Source organism: Andrena cerasifolii, chromosome 1 (assembly GCF_050908995.1).
Source record: "Andrena cerasifolii isolate SP2316 chromosome 1, iyAndCera1_principal, whole genome shotgun sequence".
Taxonomy (NCBI): domain Eukaryota; kingdom Metazoa; phylum Arthropoda; class Insecta; order Hymenoptera; family Andrenidae; genus Andrena; species Andrena cerasifolii.
The window spans coordinates 13,666,546-13,678,152 of NC_135118.1; the positions used below are offsets into that span (position 1 = coordinate 13,666,546).

At 36.7% G+C, this 11,607-nt stretch overlaps 2 protein-coding genes and 2 long non-coding RNA genes across 4 annotated transcripts in view; 1 reads left to right on the forward strand and 3 right to left on the reverse strand.

The window, feature by feature from the left end:
* The window catches only part of Superdeath (Suppressor of ER stress-induced death), a 55,272-nt gene extending 49,237 nt beyond the window's left edge, over positions 1 to 6,035 (reverse strand). Inside the window, exon 1 of the mRNA XM_076819141.1 lies at positions 5,914 to 6,035. The gene's annotated coding sequence lies outside the window, so the exon portion shown is untranslated. The remainder of the gene's footprint in view (positions 1 to 5,913) is intronic.
* Positions 4,124 to 7,292, forward strand: LOC143372837 (uncharacterized). Its single transcript, XR_013086375.1, has 3 exons — positions 4,124 to 4,367; positions 5,831 to 6,137; positions 6,795 to 7,292. It is a non-coding gene; the product is annotated as an uncharacterized LOC143372837 (long non-coding RNA).
* Positions 7,293 to 8,759: 1,467 nt separating this feature from the next.
* Positions 8,760 to 9,803, reverse strand: Mrps21 (mitochondrial ribosomal protein S21). The gene is made up of 2 exons (XM_076828657.1): positions 9,660 to 9,803; positions 8,760 to 9,261 (listed from the first exon to the last, which is right to left on the reverse strand). Exon 2 carries the CDS (start codon positions 9,259 to 9,261, stop codon positions 8,989 to 8,991), a length of 273 nt encoding a protein of 90 aa, XP_076684772.1. The 5' UTR covers positions 9,660 to 9,803; the 3' UTR covers positions 8,760 to 8,988.
* Positions 9,804 to 10,732: 929 nt separating this feature from the next.
* Positions 10,733 to 11,601, reverse strand: LOC143367524 (uncharacterized). Its single transcript, XR_013085046.1, has 3 exons — positions 11,464 to 11,601; positions 11,204 to 11,398; positions 10,733 to 10,951 (listed from the first exon to the last, which is right to left on the reverse strand). It is a non-coding gene; the product is annotated as an uncharacterized LOC143367524 (long non-coding RNA).
* Between the last annotated feature and the right edge of the window lie 6 nt (positions 11,602 to 11,607).

The window sequence follows — 11,607 nt, forward strand, 5'->3', positions numbered from 1 at the left end:
TCCGATTCGACTGAAACTTGTTTTATTTTGAAGATTATTCTTTTGGCTAGGGGGGGGGGGAACTAAAAAAATTACAAAAAGTTGAAAATTTATAATTTTTAAAGGCGTTGAAAGGACGAAAAATACAGGGAAAAGTGATTTCAAACGTGAAGTGTCGTTATTTTCTAAAAAAAATGCAATTTTTGTATTTTTTTTAGTTCACCCCCTAGAAAAAAGAATAATCTTCAAAATAAAAAAGGTTTCAGTCGAATCGGATAATAACTTTTAGAGATACAGGTCCCACCGATTTGGATCAATTTTTTGACGCCTTAACTTTAACGACTCCCCAGGGCTGTTTGCACTGATTAATTATAAAACAAAAAATATATTTCTATAACATAAGACATCCTTAATACAATGCAACAAGTCCCATTAAATTATATATAGTAGTTTTCCTTTAATTAATTCCTAAATATCACCTATTTTTTGGGGCTCTAGACCAGAACCTCCCCTTAAACGAAAACTAAAGCACGTTGCAAGTACATAGGCATAAGATCTTAATCGCATGAACGCAATTTCAGCAAGGTCCCCTCATACGCGGTCTTGAGATCAACATGCGGACGGCCACTTTGCTCTTCTCGACGCTAATAGAAAAAGTTGCCTGTTCCCCTTACGGTGACCTAACGCTTTTCCAATAATATGCTTTGAAAAATCACCGTCCCAGCTATACACCACTCTTCTTCGCAAAAGCCGTCATTTGTGGAACGCACAAGGGAAGAAAACAGAATTATTCACCCTAATGTTACTAAACTTTTCAGTTTCAAAATTCCCTAATGACACATCGTCACGTATTCTAATTATCCTTTGTCTCTTAATTAGTAAGTACTAATCTCAAACTAGTTTTACGCACATCCAAATTTCATGGGTTTTAAAACGTAATTACAAGATTTAAATTTGCATTATGTGCTACGCGTCCACCGAAAATAACTCTGTGTGACGTTTCCCTCGACGTTGCGCGATATCGTTAAAAGAACTTTCTGCAGACTTTTAATTTTCGTTCTTACTGGTCTCTCCGTATCGCGTACCTAATTCGCCAAAGTGTTGGAAGTCCAGTCATTTAGGCTCGGGTAAACGTTGCTGCAATTTAATAGCATTTAGCCCCCTTATAACGAACCTAACAATTAAGGTGATGAAAGAATGACACCTTATGTAAGCATAGGTCAATGCGTTTTAATTTCACTTATTGTTAGTAGCCATGATCGCAGCATATCCCTGCAACGCTGTGACACGCTTCGCGTTAAATTATTGTCATGTATTGTCAGATCGTGCAGACAGGTGTTTATTTAACAAGATAATTGCTTGTTATATCGGCAAACATGATGAGCAAGTGACAAATTGCTACCGTACAATGTCATATTTACTCATCGACGTAACGCAGACTAATCTTTCAGACTTGAAGCACAGCGAGGTGTAATGCGCGGGTTTAAGTTTCTTATCACCGACCGACGTTCCGAATTCTCGAGATAATCACTCTACCTGTATGTGTAATCGTACGAAGGACGATAATGTTTTGACTTGCAAACTGAGTACGAACTTCGAGAACGATGTGTCTCTAAGCCTGTGGTGATTTAAGGCCCTTCAGCTTCTCCTCAGGAGTTCTACGAATTTGTGTCTACCGAGTTTTAAAAAAGAGAGTTCGTAACTTACAGAGTAGATAGTACGTACACGCTACACTGATTTTGTGAGTAAGAAATGTATAAATTTCACGTATGCTTCGCACTTTTATGCTACCGAATTCTATACAGTGCACACAGCTAGAAGTTTCTGGTCTGTGCGTGACAGGCGCTTTCTACTTGCTGCAGCAAGTAACTGTCACTTTTAGTAATGTCATTAAATTGAGCCGATAAAAGTTCTTCATTATAATATCAATTATATACAGTTAAGGGTGTGCGGGTACCCGAAATTACGAAACCGAGACCCGAAAACTTTTATGTTGTGATTTTGCAGTGTGATCAGATGTAAGGATTTTTAAACAAGAAAATCGGCTCCCACCTCGCAAATCAGGTCCCGTAATTTCGGGTACCCGCACACCCCTACGTAAAGTTGTTAGTTCTACTTCATTTTTCTATTATATTATATTAGTTTCATTTATTCTTTCTTAATGCAATCGCACGTTTTTATTAAGTCCGTTTTATTTGCGTGCTTCAAAACGGAAGCGTAATTTTGTTCAGTAATTTACCACACATCCCCACGAATGTACACAACATAATCACAGACAGAGGTATGTAGGTCAGCTCAATTGTTTCCACGTGATAAGTTTAAACCGGTGACTGAACTTAATGTTTGCCGTCAGTGTTCATTGTCCAAAATTCTACTTCATTTACGTCGCTACGTGCGAGGACAGAAATATGAAGGAGAGACTATAAATCTCTGCTGGCAATAACCTCGGACAACTCGAGTGCAATATTGCGTGACCCTTCTCACAAATTGTACTTATCTTCGATAACTTAAGTGGTCTTCCTAGAGTGACGGCTGGAAAAAACGTAATTTTTCGGGAATTAAAAAAGAAACAAGTATCGCACGTATCATTTTGCACGTTCGTAGCTTTATTCTATCACCTTTTAAGACTATAACAAAAAAATTGTAAGTAAAAATATCCATTTATAGCGTAATAGGAGCATCGTGAAGAGAACAACATCATTCCGAATGCCAGACCTGGTTGTCAAAAATTCAAAAGTCCCGATCCACTTAAAATATATCACGCATACTCAGCAGACGTTACTTTATCATTCGAGCTAGAATTTTGCATATATCTCCAAAATTCAATTACTACGGTCAACAAAACCATCATTTTTCTTTGCTAACATTAATACAATTTTTTTAAACCGTTGCCATTTCTTCGTTTCACAATATTTTTTCATTGCGCTGGTTCAGACGATAGCCACACGTCTACGAATGATTAATCTTTTTGAATTTTGTGTTTGAGATACTACGATTGCTGATATCAGTGTCTGACATCCGGAAGGATATTGTTCTCTTCATGGTGCTTCTACATATTCCGCTATAAATGGATATTTTTACGTACAACATTTTTTATAGTCTTAAAAGGTGGTGGAATAAAGCTACAAACGTACAGAACGATACGTGCTATACTTGATTCTTTTTTAATTCCCGAAAAATTAAGTTTTTCCAGCCGTTACACTAGGAAGACTCCGTAAGAAGGGAATCTTATTCTTTGTGCTAAAAACAGCAAAATTTAGGATTTTTTTAAAAGAAACTAGTGATGCGATTCATCTGAAATTTTGACCATGTTTTGACGCATCTTTGTAGAAGCTGCAGTTTTTTTTATTAATTTTGAATAATAAATATATTCGTCATCCATTGGTGTGCATATTTATCTACCAGGTAATCAGAAACAGGAAACTGAAACGGCGTTTTACTTTATACATATGTAGCTTGAAATTGATGAACCAGCAAAAAACAAAAAAAAATTATTGAGGAGTGTGGAGAGTTTTTAAACTGAGAGGTCTGAAGCTTTAATTTTTGCTAACCAATTTTGCGCCGATTTTCTTAAGTAACAAAACAAGTACAGAACTTAGCGGTATTCTGGATCATCGAATTGAATCTACATATGTATAAAGTAAAACGCTGTTTCAGTTTTCTGTTTCGGAATACCTGAAAGGTAAATATCATGCACACCAGTGGACGACGGAGTTTTGCGCGGCGTGATGCATAACTCCTATATTTATTATTAAAAATGAATAAAAAAAAAACTGTAACTTTTTGAAGGATGCATAAAAACATGGTCGAGATTTTAGATGAATCGAATTGCTAGTTTCTTAAAAAAAAAAATCCCCACCATTTGCTGTTTTTAGCCCATAAAATAGGATTCCCCCTTAAGAAATAACTCTGTGCATGCATTTACTTACATATAATGAAAATGCTGTGTATGTATTACTCGAGACGATTTTCTTTTATGGCAAACATTCAAATACTTTTGTCATGCACCCCAGTTAGCAGCGAGCAGAGTTATTTTCCTGATTTCGCCCCCGTGGCCTTTGAAGATAATTACGTTAGGCTTCTACGAATGATTATAGTTCTACGTAGTTACGGCGATTCAGAAAAATTCAGTCGGTGACTGGAATTTTACCGACACGGATCGTTTAAAGGTGAACGATCTAAGTTCGTTGTTTTTTAAGAGTCAGCAATTTCCACGGCATTACCTGCATCGTGGATGCAACACTGAAAGTATGCAATTAATGAGGAATGCCGCGCCTTCATCAGACGAGTGAATAAACCACATGGCAATGATAGGACGACGAAAATCACGCGGTGTGTATACCGCATCCATGCTGGTGCAACGAAGAGTGATTTTAAGATACGTGAAGGTGAATATAAAGCATTTTATTCTTTAAAATTATTAAAAGAAATTTTATGAATTATCTATTGGAAACTAAGATATAACACGAAGTACTTGAAAGAATTCACACCTTCGAATTTATTTTGTTTCAAAATTATTTGAAGTAGAACGAACTATTGGTTTTATATTTCAACTGTTTGCATTCCATTTCGTGCGATTTAGGGTTTGTCGGTTTTTTAAAGCCGGGTTTAAAAACCGGGTTTATTTTATAACTTTTTAAAAATCGAAAGTCGGGTTTTAAATTTACAAAATCGGTTTTATATACTAGAATTAATATGTAAAAATTAATTTATTATTTAATTAAAAGCGTTAACATTTCGACTTGAAATCGCCGCGAACACAAGCCTGTTGTATTAGGTAGCAGTTTACTATAAAATTAATCTTGATGAGTTCTGAAGAAAAATACAAAATGAAATAAAGATTTATAATTTATATTTTGTACGGATTTTAGTTATTTTTTTTTTCATTTGGTTTTGCATGCAACGAATTTTATTGTGTTATACTTTTGTAGAACCATAAAGATTAAATGAACTCAAAAATTGTACGGATTTGCACGGATTTATATATTTTTTTTTAATTTGGTTTTGTATAGATAGAGTATATTGTATTTTGTCACATTTTTATAATTCCATAAATATTAAAAAAAAACTGAAAATTTTCAAATAAGTACAAATATTTATATACTATATTAATTATATTTTTTGCGAAAATTCGGAAACCGGTTTTTGGAAATAGTGGAATTCGAAAACCGATTTCTTCAAAAGTCGGTTCTGGTATAAGCCCTAGTTCGTTCCAAACACTTTAGTATCTCAAAGTTATAGAAATTAAACGATTTGGAGGAAATCGATTTCCAACATATTATTAGGGATCCCTAATAGCCAGAACTAAATAGTAAATACTATGGAGACTAAATGTCGACCAAACTATTAATTTGTAGATTTTCCCCGATTCATCCTTACCATGCATTTTTATCGAGCTTCCCATTTTGCATTCAACATTTGAATAATGTATAATCTTCCATTACCTCTCATCCATAAAAGATAGGGTCGCGCCTCCGAAAAAGAATTTTTGCAAGAAGTTCTTCCCCTATCTTTACCTTACAAAATAAAATTGCAAAAAAACATGCCACGCTTCATTTTTACTTTTGTAAACTAAACAACTAAAACCACAGCCAAAGCCACGATTTTACACGCTTATATCAGTCTACCAATCCCATCAAATTGATCGACGGACAGCATAGCGGAATATTTAATTTAAAGTATGAACGTGATGGACAATTGACAAACAAGGTTTATATTCACGGCGACAACCACCATCCTCGGTCCCGGTACAAGAGGTACCGAATCAAAGACAGAAGCGCAAAACCACTTAGACACGAAGGCGGCGGTAATTAAAGTTAGTTAATGTAATTTAACGAAGTTGAGTTTCCAGTTTCAGCCCAGCCACTAAAATTCCGCGTCCCTTCCGGGCTCGTCGGAATTCCTGCGTGCACATGCGTGATTGTGTGTACTCACCTGTGGAGGTGAACACGCGTCTGGGCACGGTGCACAGGGGGAAACGAGTATAGGAGCGCGCACCATTCACGAACGCGTGTCGCCGACTGAACCCGCGCCGGACGCTCGCCGATTGAAGCGAAGAAAATCGTTGCACAAGCGCGCGCAACTCTATCGGGGGCTGCTGCCTGTCTCACGGCAAAAATTTTTCTGCCCTTCGCCGGGGGACAACTGAAAACTGAGCGGTATGCAATCACGAAAATACAGCGAGACACTGGAAGCGGCACCCAGCGGGCGAAAGTTTATTGCCCCGTGTCATAAATCATTCTCGCCGCGAATCGTAAAATACCGATCCCGTTATCATAGTTAATTTTCCTTGAAAGGAATGTTTCTAGCGGACACTTTTAACGACACCTGGACTGTGCTTTACATAAATCGCAAGTTTGTTAAATTCTGTTCCGGCCCACTACCCTCGGGCCTGTTTCGAAAGATCTCAAAAACTCCCGCCAAAAATATGAGAATGTAGTGTAATGCGAATTTAAAAAATGAAGTAGGAAATTATCACGCGTTATCAATTATTAGTTATCGGTTACGTTGGCATTAACTACGGGATAACCGTTTGATGATTCGGAATAATTATAAATTTCCGATAATTGATTTATCGAAAGTTCGGAGTACAATGGAACTTTATCTCGTAAATCATGATAATGAGGAAACTTTCTGCTTGAATCTGAGGGCGAATAATCCATTTAATGCCCGTGAAATACTCGATCTTATCGAGTGATCGGATCTTCTGTCGCGTGACCCAGGGTGTACGTGTAGGACCTTTAATTAAAAGGAATGACGGAGGAAAGTCAATCAGTAGGCAATCGGAAAATTGATCGTACACTTTGACGTTGCAGGTAATATATTAGCGAGACAAAGAATGTGGCATAGCAGCAAGAAGCAATCTTTTACTTATTCCCCCGTTACGTCGACAAATTCCCGAAACAGAAGCGGCTGATGAATAAAAGAGAAGCGACGGGGGTAAGTGTCAAAGCTCGAATTCTGAATAACACGCGGTGCCTAAAAAATGCCTTTGATTATCCCTTCCTCTAAGTTCATCGCAGAGAAGCTCGGGGTATCACGCCTCCGCTGTTTCATTAGCAACCCTTCAAGTGTAAGGGGAGAGCCTATATCAAAGTATCTTCACATGGGGTGAATACGCTGATTGGAGGGTAAAAGCGACGGAGCCCAGACAACACGAATATTTCTAAAAGCTGCGCTCGTGCTATACAGTGGGCCGGAAATAGCACGCCGTAATGGAATAGAAATTGACTCTGGAATTTCTCGAATCAGAATCGGTTTAACTGTCGCCATCGATAGCTGACCATTTCTCGCGATACGTATTTCAAACCGTTTGGAAAAATTTATGAGCATTCCTCTCTTTTTCTTTGCTTGCGAGAGTAGGTATCGATAGCTTGAGTGGTGAAATTTATTTGTCTTTGCAATTTTATTGCAATGCTTACTCAAGAAAAAATGGGGACACATGTAGGAACACAATTTTGGGAAGTTGGAATTGTGAAATGTTCATGTTTTCATTATCAACTAATTCTGATGGTTGTCTTTAGTTGAATATTCGAGTATTTTGTTATTATGGTTCTTCGGCTTCGCTCGACATCAACCTCCTATACATTCACCCCAAAAAGTTCATCAACTGGAGTTACTTACTCACTACTTTACTGGAGAACCATCATTCGAAGAAGAGAAGAAAAAAATATAATAATTCTTCTTCAACAGATTACGTTTTGTCTTACAAACAAGTTATGGTATAACTAGCAAAATACCCCCGCGCTTCGCTTCGGGCCTAGGAGATATTAAGGACTCCACGAAAACACATTTCACCCCTTTTCACCACCCCCTTAGGGGTTGATTCGGGAAAAATCATGAAATGGTTTTCAGGCATTTGTGTGGGTAACCTTTCGTAAGTAAAAGCCAAGTTGATAGCTAATCGGGCCTAAGAAATAATAAGGGGTCCGAGAAAACATATTTCACCCCATTCGGGTTGGAATTTGAAAAAATCCGTTCTTATCCAGCACCTACGTCGCAAAAGGAATATTCTCCTTTGAATTTCATGTTTCTAGGATCAGCGGTTTGGGTTGGACGGTGATGAATCAGTGACACAACGATTATATAAGTATAGATCATAAACACATGTCGCAAGAAAAAAATGTTCGTCCTACCATCCTCGTCAACAGCCTGAAGTTCGGTCACGCTATTTCGATACATTGTAAAAGTTATTGCAAAGGGTTTTTCCGTTTTTGTAATAAAATGAATTTCGTAAACTATATGCTGCTGCTTTCAAGTCGTAATTTATAGTTAAAACCCTGTATTTTCCGATGATGACTCTTTCACAGATTTCTCTTCCATATTTCAAGAGGTTTTCATAAATTTTGAAATGTTAATCACGGACGTTGCGGGCGATTTCGGCTTAAGTGGAATTCGCCCTTAGTATGCTATAAGGAAACGACAAAACAAACAGTTTTCCTTTGTACCATTTTCCTATACAACCCCTTTCAGCAAGCTTACAGGCCTTTGAAGTTTCGAGCCTACCCAGTGAAGTTCGACAAACTGCCTATCAACAGGCGCTGGTCGGTAATAACGTTCTAAAGCTTTTAACTTTATTATATGACATTGCACAGGGAAGTAACCCTAAAGAAAAACGTTTGCCTTGTTGTACCCTATGGCATACTAAATTTCTGGCAACTTACAGTAGCTTTTGCAATACATCGAAATACCACAATGAAATTTCAAGGTGTTGAGAAGAATGCTAAGACAAACATTTTTTTCTTTGTTACTTGAAAAAGGAAAATATGGTCTTGGATTGATTAGTTTCATTTTATTTATTAACGTAGTATATAGCTGTAATAAATAATATTTCATTACGAAGAAGACATCCAGACGCCGTGTAATTTATTTCCTCCCCCTTTTTGTACATTCCCACAGAATCATGGGTAATATTACAAACACCTTGTTATATTCTTTAGCCAGAATTATTACGGATCACAACAGTTCTATACAGAAGAGTGATCAGGAATACCTTAATGCGATTGCAGTTTACGAACATCCAGGGAAAGGATCTACCCTGTTCGTTCTTAAGATAAATTGAATCTTTCTAGACATATCTTCGTCGTAAATAGCTTTACTTTTCTCAAAATTTATTCTCCGTCTTGTCTGCGTTGGTTTCTCGTAATACCTAGTACGTCTAAATTGCTCGAAAATCTTCTCCTGCCCTAATATACGATTCAGAACACGACAAGCTTTCTCTACATTGTTGTCTTTGACCATAATGGTTCGTGCAATAAATTGAGCATGTCGTCGTAAACCCATCTGAAACAAGACATCTACATTGAATCGTTTTTGAACTATTTACGGTTTCCTTTCTCCATTGCGTAACAATGCATTTCGATCGCAAATAAAATTCTAATTTAATTTACGCGTCTCTGTGTAGGCTAGAAGGCATACTATTACGCCATTGAATAATCGTAAGCATAAATTAGTTTGCCATCGAAAATAGCTTTAAATTTCAAATTACTATCTCATATATATTCCATTTAATTCGTGCTACGATACACTCTGCTTTAATATTTAAATTGATCGAATTTAAAAAGTGTGTGTTTTATAGGTTAGGTACACGTTGAAACTGTATTCACGTTTAAAAACAATGCTTCAAATTTGTCATATCAATGAATAGAGATGATAATTACTTCGGAAATTAAATAAAGTACCTTGCGTTCTATTTATGCACAAATTTCCAAATTGAATTCACGTAAACTCGAAAACGACCTAACCACTCACTCTAGCAGACGCACTCTGTGTGACTCTATGGCAGTGTTGCCAACTGGGATTTTTGAAAATCTGTAGTGAAAAGTTCAACATTCCGTAGAATTCCATAGATCCCTCTTTGAAAAAACCGTTGATCTACGGATTTTCTTCATAAGTGTTAATTATTACATGTATGAAAGAAGCTAATTCACTTGCTCATGGAAACAGTCCTTTCCCAAATCCTTTCTATAAATCTTATATTTCGATTCTCTTCTAACATCCTCAAACAAAAAAAAAAAATTGTATTGTCTCAACAAAAATTCACAAATTACGAAAAAAGTTCACGTGCAAAATTTGTGAAATCAACCTTTCTCTCACTTTCAGCGTTTCGAGTATCTTTGTTGCGAGTCGTAAGATGCCAAGTGCCAAGATTCGTTAACTCCTTTGTTTCGTTTTAGGGCGGTAATCTCAGTCGCTACTTATTCTTAAGCAAATGCTTAAGCATTCGGCATCCTTTACTAGCTACTAGGTTAGTAGAGAATGCCGCATGCTTAAGCATTTGCTGAAGAATAAGTAGCGACTGAGAATACCGCCCTTAATGGATCATTGATTGAGTATTTTTTGTGGAAGACGGAGAGATCCCATTACAGGACCGATGAACAAAAAATGTGTGGCAACAGATGTCGCTATTAGTCGTTACAAAAAAGTGATTCTTTTGCTGATTATAGGTTACTAACTCATGAAAAAGGTAAAAAATCCGTAGATTTCAGTTTACAATCCGTATATCCGTAGATAAAGTAAAAAATCCGTGGATCTACGGAAAAATTCGTAGGGTTGGTAACACTGCTCTACGGACCGTGTTTCGATAAGTCGAATCGATAAAGTAGCGTGGTTTATTTCAATGCTTCTAACTATTGTATTATTACGTTATCGTTACGAAAATTAGCACGTTTCAATTTTATTACGGAAAACAGCACGTTTGTTTTTGTTATAGGAGCTGCTGTATCCTGTATTTCATTTTCTACGTGGGAATGTATGGATTCACTTATTTATCTGTCTTTCATTACAACGAAGCTATGAAAAGCAATTGAAAAATGTTAGAAATGTGCAATTATTTACCGCTTTTACTGCCCACAACTGGCTGCGATTAATGTTTCATTCCTTGCGAGGGATCGCAATAAAATCTCATATGCCCCAAAAAGAGCATGTTCAACAGAGTGATAACGATGAAGTATAAAATCAAGTATGTAAGGATCTAAAAGCGTAGATCAATAATTGATTTAATTATTATTAAATTCATTCACTACAATTAATAATAACGTAATTAAAATGAGCTTAACAGTTTAGCGCCCAATGTGACATGTATGTCGCATCATTTACAAGCGTATAAAAAAACTCGATGCGTAGTAAATAATTTTGGGAAATTGTCCTGGAAACTTCTTTTTTTTGTTGGGTGACTGTGGGCTAAAGGGTTAAGGTACTGTAAATTAATATTTAATATAATTACTTCTCGATCTTTCAAGTTATACCGGAATCCCCAGCGACATACACAAAGCCATACTGACAAGGATATCATAAGCAATACCACTGAAAACGGAGTAGCATATATGTGTATACGGAACATTTGACTTTAAGAATCTTACGAACCACTCTCAGATCCTCTTTACTTCCACCTTTTTCCAACAAGTCCCTCATTCTGCGACTGTTAGTATCAAATTCTTTAAATTGCAAGCAAACCACATCCACAAAGTCGAGTTTAACATTTACCTTTCGATTGAAGGATGAGAGAATTGTCACGCGTCACATAATTTCTCATCGATTCGATTAATAATAATCAACCATATTTTATCAACGATTGTTCTGTCTGCAAATTGGCAGCAATTTTATATTACCATTGTGGTGATAATTACT

Excerpts from the sequence above, each read along its gene's own strand:
- Mrps21 (XM_076828657.1), bottom strand. The coding sequence starts at position 9,261 with ATGGGTTTACGACGACATGCTCAATTTATTGCACGAACCATTATGGTC.